Source organism: Ictidomys tridecemlineatus, chromosome 1, assembly GCF_052094955.1.
Source record: "Ictidomys tridecemlineatus isolate mIctTri1 chromosome 1, mIctTri1.hap1, whole genome shotgun sequence".
Classification (NCBI taxonomy): domain Eukaryota; kingdom Metazoa; phylum Chordata; class Mammalia; order Rodentia; family Sciuridae; genus Ictidomys; species Ictidomys tridecemlineatus.
The window spans coordinates 251,029,524-251,047,642 of NC_135477.1; the positions used below are offsets into that span (position 1 = coordinate 251,029,524).

The following is an 18,119-nucleotide window of genomic DNA, read 5'->3' on the forward strand; positions in this document are numbered from 1 at the left end:
ATTGAAGATATTAATGATGATTTTAGGACATAAACCCACAAGTACCTCAAAACATATTTACTCCTGAGGAAGTTTTACATAAAAATTAACATTGTTTCATTCAACTCAATTCACTAGGTGTCTAGCATGTGCCAAGCACCAAGCTAGGAACTGTCTATATAAAGGCAATAAAGACAGAGGTTCTACCCTGAACAGACTTATAGACTACTGAAGAAGAAAAGACCACAGGCATTTACAAGCCAGAGTGTGATGGTGCCAACATGATCAAGGAGCATCCCCCCTACAGTTTAAGTAAAACAATTTTTTTTAAGTAAACTTTAAAAACTGTCTATTTTTAAAATCTCATTGTGAATCCTTCTATAAAGAAAATGATTTTACATAAAAAGGGAAATTATATTTATTCACATAAACAGATATGGTTAACTGTGGCACATGCCAGGATTAGCTCAAAAGTGAAACAGACCCCTTAGTTATAATATCCGTAGACAACCAACACCAGTGCTGCACAGTCAATCCTTAGCAAAGATGCTTCATCTTTTAAATTCATGCATCTGTCTTTCCACTCACCTTCCCAAAAAACAAGAACTATAAATATAGAGCCGGGGTACTTTCTAGGCCTTATGCTCCCACCTGGCAGGGTTATTAGCCTGAACAGAGTGCACACTCCTAGGCAGTCTCCCTTCCTGCTCTCCCCATTGCTGTCCTCAATCCCACACAAAGACAAGACCTGTCCCTCTGGGCAAGTGGGGCAGGCCTACCTCAGGACTGAAGCGAGCAGACCAAGCCATCTGATGTCAATACAGGACTTCATGGGGAGTGAGGGTTGGGAAAATGGGGTACCTGCACAGTTGGCAGCACCAAAATGTTACCTGAATTCCCATTTGGCTATTGTTCTCTGGTGTATGTGTGGGGGGGAGAGACTCTAACTGCTGCTTCATGCCATGTACTAGGCCAGGAGCTGGAGGTAAGGACAAGGCAATGCCAGACCTCAAGCAGCTCACTAAGTACCATACTCCCCTTCTTTACCTGCAAACTGTACAGACTATGATTGTTGTTTCTAGGAAAGAACATTTCTAATGGCAACAAATAAAAACAAGGAAAGCTGAAAACCAGAGTGGCAAGTGTGCTCCTCAACTACCAAATGAGTGACGAATATAAGACTCAGACACTCAGAAGTTAAGAAATTAATACTGAAACCCTCCAAGCAGCTGGGACTCTTAGCATGAACTAGGACAGGAATATCCAAGTTTTTCTGGAATGGGTCTGAAAGGAAGTAACCCAGGCTTTAAGGGCCATAAGGTCTCTGTCAGTACAACACAACTTCACCATGCATGAAAGACACAAAAGCAATAGGTTCACTAAAAACTTTCAATAAAATTTAATTATAAAACCAGATAGTAAAAAAAAATAAAATAAAATAAAAACCATATAGCAGGTCAGGTTTGAGCTGTGAGCCACAATTTGCTGAACCCTATACCAGGTGAAGAGTTTTCAACAAGAAAAGGAGAGGATAAGAAAACTTTCTGGCTCAGTCTGGGCTTTGCTTCAAGAGAGAAAGCACTACAGAAGGATGTTATTTCAGGAAGAGCAATGAACTCCGAAGAACTGAAATGCAAGGAGTATAAAGGGATCCATTTTACTCCCAGACTAAAGCTGGAAGTTACAAGACCCACTAAAAAGCTTGAATGACTGTGTGGAGAACAATAACAGAAAGAACCTGGAAAGGGGAAGAGAAAACACTAGCTGAATATGCATCTTCCTTAAAAATATGGCTAAAAGGACTCTGCATCCATCCTCTGAAGTCTTATGAGTACCAAGAACAAGCCAGGACCACTTCAAAAAACATCTCCTTTGACTACAGGGAAGAGTCACCAACTTCTTAGAAGGAAGACTCAGAAATTATCAAAAACCCTACTGTGTACAGACTCAAAACAAAATGAAATACTTAAAAATAAATCTAACCAAGGAGGTAAAATATCTTTACAATAAAAATTACAGAACTCTATAGAAAGAAAGTGAAGAAAACACTGGGAGATGGGAAAACCTCCCATGTTCATGGATAGGCAGAATAAATACAATTTAAATGGTCATATTACCAAAAGCAATATTTAGATTCAGTGCAATCCCCATCAAAATACCAACGATGTTCTTCACTGAACTATAAAAAACAGTCCTAAAATTCATTTGGAAGAATAAAAGACCCGAAACAGTCAAAGCAATTCTAAGAAGAAAAAAAAAATTGCTGAAGGCATCACAATCCCCAAATTCAAATTATACTACAGAGCTATAGTAACAGAAACTGCATGATACTGACATTAAAAACAGATATACAGACCAATGGTACAGAATAGAAGACACAGAGACAAACCCACACAGATAGAGTCACAGAATGCTTGACAAAGGCACCAAAAGCATATGTCAATAAAAAAGACAGCCTTTTTAACAAATGATGCTGGGAAAATTGGTTATCCACATATAGAAGAATGAGACGTGATCCCCATCTCTCACCCTGCACAAAAGTCAACTCAAAATGGGTCAAATGCCTAATTAGAACAGAAACTATGCAACCGCTAGAAGAAAATGCAGGGTCAACACTACAACATACAGGTACAGGCAATGACTTCTTCAATAAAACTTCTAAAGCTCAGAAAATAATACCAAGAATTAATATATGGGATGGCATCAAATTAAAGCTTCTGCACAGTAAAAGGAACAATTAAGAGTACCAACGGAGGGGCTGGGGCTCAGCGGTAGCGCATTCGCCTGGCATGTGTGAGGCACTGGGTTCAATTCTCTGCCCACATATAAATAAATAAAATAAAGGTCTATTAACAACCAAAAAAAATGTTAAAAAAAAAAAAAAAAAGAGTCAACAGAGAACCTACAGAATGTGAGAAGGTCTTTGCCAGCTATTCTTCTGAGGATTTTATCCAGAATATATAATGAACTCAAATAGCATCATTTTAAAAAAAAAAATCCAATCAATAGGTGGGCAAATTAACTAACTACATACTTCTTAAAAGAAGAAACACAGTCAACAAATACATGAAAAAAATGTTCAACACCTTTAGCCATTAGGAAAATGCAAATCAAAAGTACACTGACATATCATCTCTTTCCAGTTGGAATTGTAGTCACAAAGAACAGAAACAACAGATAGGCACAGATCAGTGACTACGGGGGCTGAGGGATAAGGATGCAAATTAGAGGCCAACCTCAGCAACTTAGCAAAACCCTGTCCTAAATATATAATTTTTAAAAAGGGAAAAATGTAGCTCAGAGGTACAGGACCCCTGGATTCAATCCCCAGCACCACAAAACACAAACACACACACACAAATAATACAAGCAATAAGTGCTGGGGAGAATGTAATGGAAAAGGAACACTTTTATATTATTGGTAAGATTATAAATAAGTATAGCCACCATGGAAATCAGCATGGAGGTTCTCAAAAGACTAGGACTGGAATCATGAAACCACCATGACTCAGCTGTACCACTCCTTGATATTTATCCTTAAAAAAAAAAAAAAATGAAAATCAGCATATTAGAACGATACATGTATACTCATGTTTATAGACGCACAATTCACAATAGGCAAATTATGGAACCATCTTAGGTGTCCATTAACAGATGAATGAATAAAGAAAATGTGGTATATATACACAATGGAATTTTACTCAGCCATAAAGAAGAATGAAATTATGTCATTTTCAGGAAAATGCAAACTTGAGACCAAACTAAGCCAAACTCAGAAAGTCAAGAATCCATGTTTTCTCTCATATTTGGAAGCTAGAGTGTTTTAGAAACAAATACGAAAAGGGGGGAGGGGTTCTCATGAAAACAGAAGGGAAACCAGTATAGTAGGGAAAAGAACCAGGGAAGAGGAGAAAGAGAGGGAAAAAAGAGATACTAGGGAACCATATGACCAAATTATATTGAGTGAATGTACAAATATGTAACATCAAATCCCATTATGGATAATTATAATGCAACAATTTTAAAATAACCCTACTGTGTATCATGTGTTCCTAATTACAATGATAATGCTTTGTTAACCATAAAATAAGCAGAAGCCAGTTCTCAAAACAAACCAATAGAACACCTGAATTGCACAGGTAATGAAAGAGAAAATGCCACTTGTGAATTATCTGGGGAGTATCCCCACTTGGCTTTGTATGAGGCCTGCTGGCACAGGATCTACTTCACTTACAGCCCTGCAGGCCAAGTCTCCATGGACCAGTGAAAGGGGCTAGGAGGAGCATCTCTCCCTTGGAAAGGGCCCTAGTGAAGGTAAAAAGAGCAGGCCTGACAGATAAGAAGTATGGATGATGTGAAATCACAAAACAAGAGAGTTAGCACTATTTATTCAGTAACCATTCTTTTTAGTCAGTCAGATTTACATGGCTATCTGCATGCAAAGATGTGCACAGCTAGCTTCAACTAGAAATGAAAAATCCATTTCAAAGTCAAACTCTCCTAGGAATGTAATGAAATAAAAAAGAGAAGGTAGTTTCAGGAGATTAAAATAATCCTCTACAGGAACAAAAAAAATGACATGAATGTAAAGAATGCATTGAGAATATGTGCATTGAACTTTTGAAACCTCAGGAAACAGTCTTCCCTAAACATACATACCTCAACAATAATCAGTGTATGTAAGACCGTACTTGTAAGAATACTTCCTAGGAAGTGCATGTACAGATTTTATGAATATGGCTATACCAATTTAACTGCATGTTCTAGTATAAACAGTAAGGACTCTAATAAATAAAACAATTCCAAACATACCTGATGCCCCTCTTTCATGTATAAGCAATTCTTTCTCCTTCTCTATTTCATCTGCAGCACGGTACATGTCCTCCTCGCTGAAATCACACCAAAGTAGACATTTTCAAAACACTTGTTGCTCTGATATATTCTGATGTATCACAACCTACAGCTGCTTACAAAATGCATGGGACACTAAAAGCTTAACTCTTCTCACATTACATAGTAGCAATCTGATCAAATATGGGTTCTATATCTTAGATGTTCATGTTTCTATCACACCACTGTCTTCTACTTCAGAATATCTTATAATGTACATCACTCACCAGCAACATGGTCCTAAGGCCATTTCAATTAATGTCTATTAATGTCTCAGATGTACATCTAGGCATCTTAGCATGCATCTTATCAGTGAAGCTTTCAAAATGATTCTCTCAAGTTCTTAGGATGGGAAGAGTGCTAATACAAGCATGCAGGCGAATTACCAACCTTTGTAACATGTCACAAGCAAATATAACAATAGCTACTCTAAAACTAGTGACAGGAGAACATCAATTACAAGTCTTCAAAGCTAACAATCCCCCTTGAGGTTCCTCCTGCTCCCTAACTTCCACATTCAACCAGCCACCTATGTTCTGTAGTGTTCCACATGCTTTCACTTTACTAGTACTACTATGGACTTTTTATTCACATAACAGCTTCCTGAAGTGTCTCTAGTCTCTCTGATAAACTAAAAGAATCTACTAAGTACTAGAAAGGGACATAATTCCACTAGGTACTAGAAAAAATGAAGAACATAATAGAAAAAATGAAGACCCCTGAAGACCCGCCATCTCCCTCAAGATTTTTAGCTGAACACCCAAAATGACAAAGGATATAGAAACACCAACTCCATCTTTGCTGAAAGCAGATTGGTAAATGACCCTGGAAAGGAAGCCCAAGGCTGGTGGAGGAATATCTGTGGAAAGCAAGCTAGTAAACAGGACAGAACCCCAGAAAAACTCTGAAACTGGATTCCCTAAAGTCCTTCTGAGGGTATGGAGAACACACTAAGCTAAAAACAAGGAGACTGGCTGACACCCACATAAGGAACACTCAGACCCCCAACTTCCTCACAACCTTAGCACATGCCATCCCCACACAAGCCAGTGGCAGGCGGCACTCCAGGCACAATGAAAGGCAGGAAGGAGCAGCAAGCTAAAAAATGTAAATGAATGACTAAGATGCCCCAACCACCTAGTACAGCGGAGGGGAAAAGAGGGACAGAAGAGATGCTAGGAGAGGTGGAAAGAAGTGGGAGTCTAACCTGCCTCTGCTGAAATCATTCAATGGTTCTCAAACACTGGGGGGACAATGTCAAAATTTGCACTTCATCCTCCACTCTATTCTAGCCTGGACTCCATTACCCCACTAAGCACTATGCTCCCTTCACTCCAAACACTTGACCAACACTACCCTGTACTTTTTTTTTTAATAGTTGTTGATGGTCCTTTATTTTTTATTTATTTGTATGTGGTGCTGAGAAGCAAACCCAGTGCCTCAGACAATCTAGGCAAGCACTCTGCCACTGAGCCACAACCTCAGCCTGCACCCTGCACTTTTAAACCTATGATCTGCTCCAGGGGTTCTCTCTTCTTGAACAGTTCATACTCCTGACCTGCCTCTTAGCCATGTCAACCTTCTGCAGAGAGCAAAGGATGGAGTGAGGACCTAGGAATCAGACTGTCACAAGTTTAATCGCCCTTCACTCCATCTGTATGTACAGTGATTACTGGGGCAACTTCACCTCTTAGTGTCCAAGTTTAACCTCCTATAAAAAAGGATAGTAAGAGAATTCACTTCAAAGGACTGTTGTGAGAAGTAAAAACATGTAAAATAATTAGTACTCAAAAAAAGTTAGCTATTCTTATTAATTCTCATACATTCACTGGTGCAGAATATTAATAAGCAATTTGCCCAATGATCATTTTTTATTCCATTTTTTTCCTCTCCAAATAAATGTGGTATGTGTGTTGTTTAAGGTTTTGAGGGTGAAGGAACAAATATTATGGAAAGGGTACTTTCCTTGTATTCTGACTCCAGTGAGATTTCAAGAGAAAAATGTAACATCACTCCCGGAGCCTATGCCAGAGTTAAAAGCAAACAGAAACCTGATTCACAAGATCTAAAACAAAAAAATGACCAAACGTGTTCATTCTTTTCTTGAATATTTAACATTTTTCTGCCTCCTTGCTCTGATCCTCTGGAAGAATCATTTAAGTGAATCACTTTCTAAATATCATTATCAGAAATATGTCTTAGGGGAAGGCACTTCCCCAATCTTGCCCTAGTTTTCTCATCTTCAAAATGAAAGACTAGAGGAGAGCTATAAAATCAACATGATTCCTCTTCTAGGTCTTCCTTCTACAGACTTCAAACAAGTTCTGTGGCTAATCTGCACGCACATCTGGCTCCGCTTTGGTCCTCCTCCTTTTTAATCTACAAAATAACAAAAAATGCAATCACAACATCAGTGCCCAAAGGAGATTTTCTAAACAAGCACCTTACTGTACACCCAAACAATTCCTACAAAGGCCAACAGGAAGAAAATAAAAGGAAACAGAACAGGATAACTAAATGCAAAGAGAAGACAGAACAGAAAGGGAGATTTTTGGAAACAAAAAGCAGTGATTGGGGACACAGTATTCAAAAGAAGCAAATCAAAAACTGATGAAAACAAGGTCCAGAGTATATGCAAATTATTTTAGCCACAACTGGATTTAACTCAGATCCTGTGTAAGAATATAGCTAACTTCCTTGGTCACCAAACAGTATGGAAATTGTAATATGATCTTTAAAAAATTATCCCCAAGTTTTATCTCCTTGGAGAAAGAATAAGGTTTTTTTGTTATTGTTGTTTTTGGTATCAGGGATTGAATACAGGGATGCCTAACCACTGAATCACATCCCCAGCCCTTTTCATGTTTCATTTTGATTCAGGGTTTCACTAAGTTGCTTGGGGCCTCACTAAATTGCTGAGGCTGGCTTTGAACTTGTGATCTTCCTGCCTCAGGCTCCCAAGCCACTGGGATTACAGGTGTGCCCTATCATGCCCAGCAAAAAAGGATAACTTTTAAATTCAAGTAAAAAATCCAATCAACAGAAAGGAAGAAACTCAACAGCCATAATGAAGTAATTATCCATCTAATATAAGGCTAACAAGAATGGAAGATAAAATTAATTTTAAAAATACTTAATTCAAACTTTTGCTTTAGTTTAAGTATCAAAATATTAAAGCTGAAAATAATTACAAAATAAAATTATAATATTTAAAGCTGGAAATCTGAAATAGAGGTTTAGTTTGAATTTGTGTTATAGGAAGGAAAGAGTGAAGCAATGAAAGGAAAAGGGATACAACAAGATAAGATAAATTCATAAATGCTGAACAGTTTCAGAAATCTGGCAGGTTTTGTTTTGTTTTGTTTTTTGCATAAGTATTGGGGTGGGGGGTGGGGAGGTATCCACCATGGCAGAAAAGAGGCCAATGAAGCCTAAAGATTCAGATGATCACCACAACAAAAAGTTTTCTTTTAGAAAACATAGTTGGAAAAGTGGTAGAGGAAAGTAAGATAAAAGTCTTAGATGACCCAATTTCCTGGCTTGCAAGTCACAATTACATTGTTAGATTAAATTTTAAAACCAAATGCTAATAATTCCTAGTTAGAAAATTCTGAGTATAGCATGATGACATTATATTTTTTAAAGTTCCCATTAAACAGAATTTGCAAATTTTCTAGTAAGCTAAATATCTTATTCTTACTATTAAGGCAATATACCAAATTGAGTAAGCTACATGGCAATGCATACTAAATTATAACTGCTCTTGCTCTGTTCAAAGACCACCACACAAACTTTTGAAGACTTATTTTATAATGCTCAGTATTATAAAGACAAAATTATACTATTTCCAAGAAAACCTGCAAATTAAAAGCAGAGCTCAGTGAAGCAAAAGACAATCCTGTGAAGCCAATTTTTCAATTTGATTCAAGTAAACATGTAACATGAAAAACAACTCTAAAGTCTACACAAAGCTACTAAGACAGCATCCTAATCACTCACCAGTATGAACCTTTGCACCAAGATGCCTTGGTTATCTAAAAGAATTGAGTTTAGCTTTTTCAGCCCTCTGAATTCCAGTCCTGCATTAACTTGGCCTGTCTTAGACTAAAGGGTCAGGTAGTGAAACATAGCTAACCAATGTGACATACCTTCCCACACAGGCACAGGAGAAGCAAAGACCACTTAAACCAACCTTTTTCCACCACTTAGTGGTTGCAGAAAATGCAGGGAAGTACCAACACCCAGGTCAAAATTCCACCCCTCTTCTGCAAGTGGACTTCCCATGATAGGCTCAAGCTGTCCTGTGTGACTTCCAGAGGCATATGAGGACAAAGCAGCCACCCTCAACAATGAGTTTTGATTCTTAGAGGTATCCTAGCTCTGATCCCTAAAGCAGACTCTTCATTAGGTGGAGGGAGTGAGAGGTGATAGTTGTTACCCTACCACACTTACCTCATTCCACCCACACAAGGTGAAAGAAGAAAACAGACCAACAATTTAATGCTTGGTGGTGGGGAAGCAGAGCTCACAGTTCCTTTAAGAATCTAGTTTTAACTGAAACCTTGGGCCAGAAACATTCACAAATTTTGCCTTCAATTTCTTAGGGCTTCACAAATAGTATGCTTCTCAACATAGCCAGCCCATGAATCCCTGATTCGAACCCTGTCCCGCCCTCACAAAACATAAGAAGGGACATGGAGTAGTCTCTGTTCTCAATTCCCTAAACATTTCTGGTCTGGATATCAACCATGTTCTCAAGAACCACAGTGTGGCTTAGCTGAGTTAAGAGCAAGAGGCAGACACAAGAGTCAAATGTTGGTGGTGGGATAAGCAGAAAAAAGAACAGAGACCTGGCTAATGAGAGCAACAGGAACTTCCAGAAAGTCCATTAATGGTCTAAGGGACTGTTGAAGACCTCTTCAAATGGAACCCTAAAGTACCCTCTGAGCCATCTTGGGGGTTGTCCAGGAGATGCCAACCATCAGCTCTCAAATGAGTCAATTTTCAAAAAGGAAAAAAGAAAAAGAAAAACTGCAATGACATTTTAAAAGCAGCTTATTCATGTGGTTTACATGCCCACCTCTCACCCTTGAGAAATGCAGTGAGCTTATTGGAAAAGTCACCTATGCTGCTAGGAAATGAGCCATCCCTCACACCCTCCAAAGAGTCATATCCTAAATATATAAATCAGCTGTAGATGGTGGGTCATGAATTGTATTCATAACTACTTCTCACTAAATATGCCAAAAATAACTCCATGGAATATCTCAAAACATTTGCAAGTTTATTATATTTAATAGTTCCCAGTGCAAACACTTTGACTTATCTGAGTGGAAAGAAAAGGCTTGGTTCCAATGACCCAAAAGATTTTAAAAGGGCCCTACCCTAAGTTTACACTGGAACTACTAATCAAGTAGGAATTTACATGCAAGTCTACATACTGCTGATTCAGAAAGATGAAACAGTATAGAAAGTCCAAAACTTAAGATGTTCAAAAGTTGACATCTGAAAGTTATACTCACCTCCCTATTTCTCCCATTGATGAGTTAAACGGGAATGAGATAATAAAAGGCAACAAAAAGCAAAGAGAAAAAAAGATATTAAGATGCTAATGAAAACACAAACCAGAACATCTACTCTGGGGGAATGGGAGCCGAAGCTTGCTGTCATTATAATTATTTACCTCTGCCTGATTTTGCTAAGGAAGTCAGGAAGAGGTGGGGTAGATGCCTGCCAAAGCATCAGGGATCCATGGCCCTGACAATGCCAAGCTGCACCTAAGGAGTCTATAACTGCTTCTTAATGTGTATAATGACAAACCTATGCTAGGTTTTTTTTATTATTATTATTCCTTTCAGCTTTAAGTCTACTGAGAAATGAAAAGGGCATCTGTGTCCTAACCTTTTCCTCAGAGAAGAGCTCCTTCCCACTGTGGCCCATTTCCCCAGGTGCTAACTCTGAGAACCACATCCATCAGAAAACCTGCCAAATAAGTATGGGTACTTTTGGAAACAGGAGTCTGGTTTCAAGTTTCTGCATCTCTAAGGGAGTGTGACACTGCTCAGTTGAAGACTGAGAGGTACAACACCTGAGAGGCAAGGCATCAAAGGGGGGGGGGGCGAGTCCCCAGGGAAGCCAGAAAGTGAAAGCAGGGTGGTGGTAGCCTAGTGGTGAGCAGCTGCTGCAACAAGGCAAGGGGCAGAGGTGAGAGAGCCCCTACTTAAGCCTCTGCAGTGTCTGGAGTAGGACTTTATCCCAAACAGAATACTTATAATTACAGACCACATCAACTCACCACAAGGGTCTCTACAGTGGTTTGAAGTTTAAAAGGAAAAAACAGAAAGTGCCTCCTTTTAAAAATGAGGATATTTCACGCAAAAGCCAATATATCTGGATTCTTCAGATACAGAAGATCTAACACTACATAGGCTGGAGCCCCCAAAGCAGACATAAGCTATCCAGGTCCCCAAGAACAACTCCTGGCCAATTGTACTAACTTAAGTTACTTGCCTACTTCTGGAGTTTGAGACCTCTTGCCCTAAGTCTTTCCCAGTGACCATTAACCCATTAAATGAATAATTACCGTCACACTTGAGTGCTCAACAAGATACTCCAAAGCACGTTGTAAAACACTATGCAAATGAGTTACTATAATACCATTATCTACATGGCAGGCTTCTAAAGAACCCCTCTGTAGGCGATTAAGACAGGAGCTCTAAAGGTGCATTTAAACATGCTTTACAACTTAATTCCCCAGCCAATTAAAAAATATCTATCAAATTGGCTGTCTGTGCTTTCGTCAATTTTTGAAGTTCAAAGGCATTTAAGTGGGCCTTCTTCTCTACAGTGTAGAAAGTGCGCCTCGAGTTCATACCCCTGCCATTTTTCTCACAGTTGGCTAGGAGAACTAGTCAGGCCGTTCAGGGTAAGACGACAAGGGGTCAGACCGCGTCCAAAGGCTGTCCAACAGGTGGGACAAGCGGCGACTTGCCTCCCAAGAGCAAACGTGTCGCGCTGCCGTCTTCCTGCGACTGGGACAGGGGCGACCTTACTTCCTCCCCACGCCGGGCTGGAGGAAAGGGCTACGGGGAATTGGTAATGAGACGCTTCTTGGGGTCGTTTCCCCAAATTTCTGGAGTTTCCTCAACTTTAGAGACGAGCAGATGCCACGGCCGGGCGCGGGGAGGGAGACGATGGTGCCCAGGGTTGTGAGAAGGGCCCTCGGGAAACGGCTGTCCTCGGACACGGGCTGAGTGTCCTCCTCGGTGAGGACGCCGAAGGAGCCCAGACCAGCCCTCCGCAGGGGACCCGGCCCGCCGCCGCCGCCCGGCCCTCGCCCCGCGCACTCACGGCTCGGCCGGGCACCGCATCGCGGGCCGGGGCTGCCCGCCGGCCGCCGCCTTCCCGCCCTCCCGCGCCGGCGTCTCGCCGCAGCTCGCGCCCGACCACGCTCCGGGCTGGGGCATGGTCCCTCGACGCATGCGGCCGTCCGCAGCGACGGAGGAGGAGGCGGTGCGGACGGGGTTCAGCCGCTCGGAGCGATCCCGAGCCCCAGCTGCCGGGGCGCCCCTCCGTGGCAGCCACCGCCGCAGCCGCTTCCGAAGGTCCCGGCTCGCTTCCGCGCGCGTCACGGCGGCCCGCCCCGCGATCTTTGACCCCCAGTGAAGGGGCGCGGCCGGAGGCGGGGCGTCCTGGGGGGGGGGAAGCGGCCTCTGCGCGTGCGCATTCGAGAGCTGAGCTGCAGCCCCGCTGGTCCGCTGCGCATGCTCTGACCCCGCACGCTGCAGTCGCTGCTGTTCATTTTCCCGATGGCTGCGAGCACTAGGTCCAAAAGGGAAGCGCCTGTGATGGGTGAAGAGGAAGAATCTGGACCTGAGCTGCGGGCTGACCGGGTGGTGCTGCGGCTCGCCCTGGCCTCCCGCGGGCTTTGGCCTGAGCTGTGGGGGCAGGCTGGTGGCTGGCTGGTTCCCGGGAGGGAGAAGTGGTTCATCTGGACACGGTTGCTCAAGGGTAGCACTATGTGTTCGTGGGTTATGTTCTTTCATATGGAAATTTTCATTTAAGAAGAATAAAAGCAAAGGTCAGATCTCAGAGATGAAGTGAAAATGTGAAGTGTTTCATCTCTGGAGAGGTAGTATAGAAACAGAGTAGCAGTTTCCGTTGTTGGGCATTCCAACAACCCAGGACCAGAGCATGGAGGGATGGTGTGGCAGAGGCAGCTCAGACACCTGCCGGAGGCTGGGGCGGAACCGGTAGTCGCAGGGAATTTTATTGGACTATGTAACAGGGAGAAGGATGCTGAAGACCAAATCATGAAAAGCCATGTTACCTTAATTAAGGAGTTTGATCCTGACATCATCAGAGACGATCAAGACTGGGAGACAACTTTAGGGAGATGTTGGGCACAGGATAAAATTATGTGGAAAGAATATTTGCATTTGGGGGCAGAGAACTCTGGGGTGTTGTTTCTCCTTTACTTTTTACTTGAAAAAATGACAAATATGCATGCTAGAAAATTCAGAACATATAAAAGAATGTTACATATATTTCTTTCAAATTTTAAGGGTGTGATTTTGTATTGGGTTGAAGAGTGACACCTCCCCACACACACACCATTCATGGCTATCTGGAACCTCACAATGTGATTTTCCTTGGAAATAAGGTCTTTGCAGATGTACTTAAGGTCAAACTCGATTAGAATGGGCCCTAAATCTAATGACTAGTGTCTTTAGAGGCCTCATAGTCATATGATGTAGACAGAATGAGGGAATTAAGACCAGGTAGAGAAGGGAGCAGAAAATAGAGTGATGCAGCTATAAATCAAGGAATGCTGGGAACCACTAGAAGCTAAGAGGCAAGGAAGGTTTATTCCAAAGAGCCTTCTGAAGAAGCTTGGACCTCCTAATAATATGATTTTAGACTTCCAGCCTCAAACTGTGGGAGAATAAATTTCTGTTGTGTCAGCCACCCAGTTTGTTGTACTTTTTTTGTGGCAACCCCAGGAAACATGTAAGGCTCAAGGTAGAAAGGTAATAAAATTGTATTAGTCCAAGTTAATTTATGTGGATCCACCAAGCAGAGATTCCGGGTTTGAGGTTTCATCTCAAAGGGTTAGAAAAAGTGTTAACAGTGTATTTATATGCTGAGTGTGTCTTCTCCTATTATGCTTGACAAACTGGGAAAATAACCATGGGATGGGCTTGGGGACCCACTGGGCCCACTGTGAAAAGGATCTGAATGAAAACCCCATTGTTCATGTGACCTCCATCCATCCAGAAGTGCCTTCACGACAAAGTAGAAGTGCCAGAACTGCCTAGGAAGACTACATGAAAGTATCCAAAGGCTTAGGGAGGTGGGGTGTGTTTGGTTATTATGTAGGACCTACTTCCCCTTGATTTTGAGAAATAAATTTGTTCGGGAAGCCCCAGAATCCTTGAAAATATCTAAGATTACTTTTCTCTGTAATGATATCTTGCATTTGCCACTGTAGCCATCAAACTGGGATTCCTAAATGTGGTGGGGATAATGGGGCCCCAGAGTGGGAGCAACCAAGGAGTGGCACTTAGTTGCCAAAAAGTAGGCATGGTTACTGTAATGGCCAGCAGAGCCAAAACAGTGTCATCTTACTCATAGAGATGGATGAGTGAGGTCATTGGCTAATAGATTATTGTGTCCCTAGGAAAAAAATATATCAGCACTATAAATTCTTATTGGGTGATATGTAAACCAAAAGCAATATCACATTCTTGGATTGTCAAAGACTTGAAGAGATGATGATGCCACATTCCTTTACAATTTGTCTATTTGGAACATAAGTCCTGGAAAAATGACACTGGAGTCTCATATTTCAATCTCATTGCTACAGGTGCACTACTTTATTGAAAACGTGATTTTATTGCTAGAGCAAATCAATACATCTCCTGGTACTGAGTATGCAGCTATTTATCTGTTAGATGTTTGTTGTTTTTTTTTTTCCTCGATATCTGTTGGAAAAAACAACCAGAAGGAATGAACTTCCAACTGGCAAGAATGCAAAAAACTGGGCTGGGGTTGTGGCTCAATGGTAGAGCACTTACCTAGGACACGTGAGGCACAACCCTCAGCCCCACATAAAAATAAAAGTATTTTGTCTATATATATGCTACACATATTTCTTTCAGATTTTAAGAGTGATTTTGTTATTGTTGTTTTGTTTTTAGTTGTAGTTGGGCACAATACCTTTATTTTATTTATTTATTTTTATGTGATGCTGAGGATTGAACCTAGCGCCTCACACGTGCAAGGCGAGCACTCTAATGCTGAGCCACAACACCAGCCTAAGAGTATGATTTTGTAGTGGGTTGAAGAGTGACACTTCCCCCCAGTTCATGTCTACCTGGAACATAGCCAAGGTTTGTTTTCGTTGTTGTTTTGTTTTGTTTTTTAAACCCTTTATTTTATTTATTTTTATGTGGTGCAGAGGATTGAACCCAGGGTCTCACATGTGCTAGGTGAGCACTCTACCGCTAGCTACAACCCAGCCCCAGGCCCTCAACTCTGGGTCCCTAATTTAGCTCACAGCAGCCTCATTCACCTTCCCTTTAGAAAGAACCTCACATTAGTCTGTTACATTGATATGCTGATTAGTCCTGGTAAGCAGAAAGTAGCAACCACTCTGGAATTTTGGGTAATATATTTACTTGTCAGAGTGTGGAAAATCTTCAGAATTTCAGAAGACTTCTCTCTCAGTGAAATAAGCCCCACCATCCTCTGTGGAAAACTACTCTGCTTTTGGTAAAGATTGGATGCTTAACTACAGGCACCAAGCCACCATGAGGCCTGACGTCAGTGATGAATCATGAAGTGATCTGATGAAAATAGGACTGTACTTCTGTGCTTTTTTCTTCCAAAACCCATTAAACCCAGACAAATTATGGAGGAAAACAACCAGACAATTCCACTAGCAGGACATCCTGTAATATACCTGACCAGTACTCTCCAAAATTGTCAAGATCATCAACAACAAAGTCTGAGAAACTGCCTCAGTCAAGAGAAGCCTAAAGAGACCTGACAACTAATATAACATGATGTTGTTATATTATATTTCTGTTCAGTAGTATCCTGAACAGAAAAGGACATTATGTTAAACAAAGGAAATCTGAATAAACCATAGATTTTAATTATTATTATAACTTGTTATAGTTAAACTTTGTCCCAGGGTTTCATAAACTGACTTCCAGACCACTCACGTATAATCAAATCAAGCCTTTATTGAAGCACACCCACCGGTGGCGGCTGACCAGAACATAAAGCTGTTCCCCTGATCAGCCCCGAACAATTGCAAGGGCACTCCTTATAAGCCTGAAAACCGCAAAAGGGATGTTCAGAGGGTCTAGCCAATGCAAGCAAGCCAGGATACAGAATCGGGACAGTGCAGTCAAGTGGAGGGAAGCCTAACCAATCACAGTTAGTCCAGTCACCCCAGTTACAGAAACAGAGCCCCGTTACCCTAGTTACAGAAACAATACCCCATTAGGTAGTTCCATGTTCTTAAAGGTTTCTATAGCAAAAGGTTAAGAACATCTTGCTCCAGTCATGACTCTTCTTCTTGGCATGGTTGCTTTACAGGATGAAGTCATAAAACAAAATGGAGTCACATTTGCTCCTACTATCACAACTAATGTAACATAATGTGTGGATACTGGTTCATTAATTGTAACAAATGTGCCGTACTAATTAAGATATCATCGAGAGCTGGGCATGGTAGCCCATTCCTGTAACCCCAATGACTGAGGCTGAGGCAGAAGATCCCAAGTTGGAGGCCAGCAACTTAGCAAGGAAGGCCCTAAGCAACTTACTGAGACCCTGTCTCAAAATAAAAACTAAAAGGACTGGGGATGTGGTTCAGCCGTTAAAAATTCCTGAGATAATTCCCCAGTAAAAACAAACAAACAAAAAAGATGTAATTGAAGAAATTGGATACAAAACATATGGAAACTTTGTATGGTCTTCTCTTTTTTTATGTAAATCCCCCAAAAACTCACATATGGAGATAATGCAAGGTTCAGAGGAGAAATTATTGGATTTGAGTTTTAACCCAATCAGTGAATTAATCCCCTGAATGGATTAACTGAGTGGTAAGTGAAGGCTAATACTGTGTGGCTGGAGGAGGTAGACACTGGGGGTGTGGCTTTGGGGTATATATTTTGTATCTGGCCAGTGGAGTCAGTCCCTCTCCCTCTCCCTCTCCCTCTCCCTCTCCCTCTCCCTCTCCCTCTCCCTCTCCCTCTCCCTCTCCCTCTCCCTCTCCCTCTCCCTCTCCCTCTCCCTCTCCCTCTCCCTCTCCCTCTCCCTCTCCCTCTCCCTCTCCCTCTCCCTCTCCCTCTCCCTCTCCCTCTCCCTCTCCCTCTCCCTCTCCCTCTCCCTCTCCCTCTCCCTCTCCCTCTCCCTCTCCCTCTCCCTCTCCCTCTCCCTCTCCCTCTCCCTCTCCCTCTCCCTCTCCCTCTCCCTCTCCCTCTCCCTCTCCCTCTCCCTCTCCCTCTCCCTCTCCCTCTGATATCATGTGAGCCATGATGTCCTGCCTCACCTTGAGCCACACGGAATGGAGCCTGCTGTCTGTGGATTGAGACCTCTGAAACCATGAGCCCCCAAATAAACTTTTTCTCCTAAAACAATTTAAAAATAGAATCAGATGAATGAGAAGTTATATTCCATTTATGCACCATATGTCAAAATGCATTCTACTGTCATGTATAACTAATTAGAACCACTAAAATATACTTTAAAAAGCCTTTTACATTTAAAAATCAAAGTCAAATTGCCATTTCAAAAATAGTTAAACCAAGAATTTCCAAAATTCTTGGAAACCAAACAATATTCACCCATATTATTCTTATCTGTACTTGAGTTAAAAATTAAATGTTATTTCATCTTTCAACTATCTTACTGTGGGTATGTTTATATATACATAATACTCTTATGAATATTCTTATCAAATTTGTACTGTGTGTTTTATAGATAAATATAGAGGTGTGAGTTTTTAACATACTTAATATGCTCATTTCACTGACATTAGAAAACTAAACTATTAGAGAGCTGTGTGTGTTAAACCAGAGTCAAAAACTAGAGTTTCTTAAAGTCAGTCATGAGTAGAAATTCCATGTAACAACTAGCCTATTCTTTATCATTTTAAGACTGTTAACATGGAAAAAGAATGAATATATGTTAAGTACAAAAGAGTCATAAAAAAATAAAAAAGAGACATAAAATTG

At 41.2% G+C, this 18,119-nt stretch overlaps 1 protein-coding gene across 6 annotated transcripts in view; it reads right to left on the reverse strand.

The window, feature by feature from the left end:
* The window catches only part of Otulin (OTU deubiquitinase with linear linkage specificity), a 43,898-nt gene extending 31,395 nt beyond the window's left edge, over positions 1-12,503 (reverse strand). For 2 of the 6 annotated variants that reach the window (XM_078018007.1, XM_078018002.1), the window contains exons 1-2: positions 12,220-12,502; positions 4,792-4,868 (exon numbers count right to left, since the gene is read on the reverse strand). In XM_078018007.1, coding sequence (XP_077874133.1) covers positions 4,792-4,868; positions 12,220-12,350 — 208 coding nt within the window. In that variant the 5' untranslated portion in view covers positions 12,351-12,502. Of the gene's footprint in view, positions 1-4,791; positions 4,869-9,719; positions 9,739-10,391; positions 10,417-12,219 lie in introns of those variants that run through there. The other 4 variants (XM_078018019.1, XM_078018013.1, XM_078018016.1 and 1 more) reach the window with 4 other exon arrangements.
* Between the last annotated feature and the right edge of the window lie 5,616 nt (positions 12,504-18,119).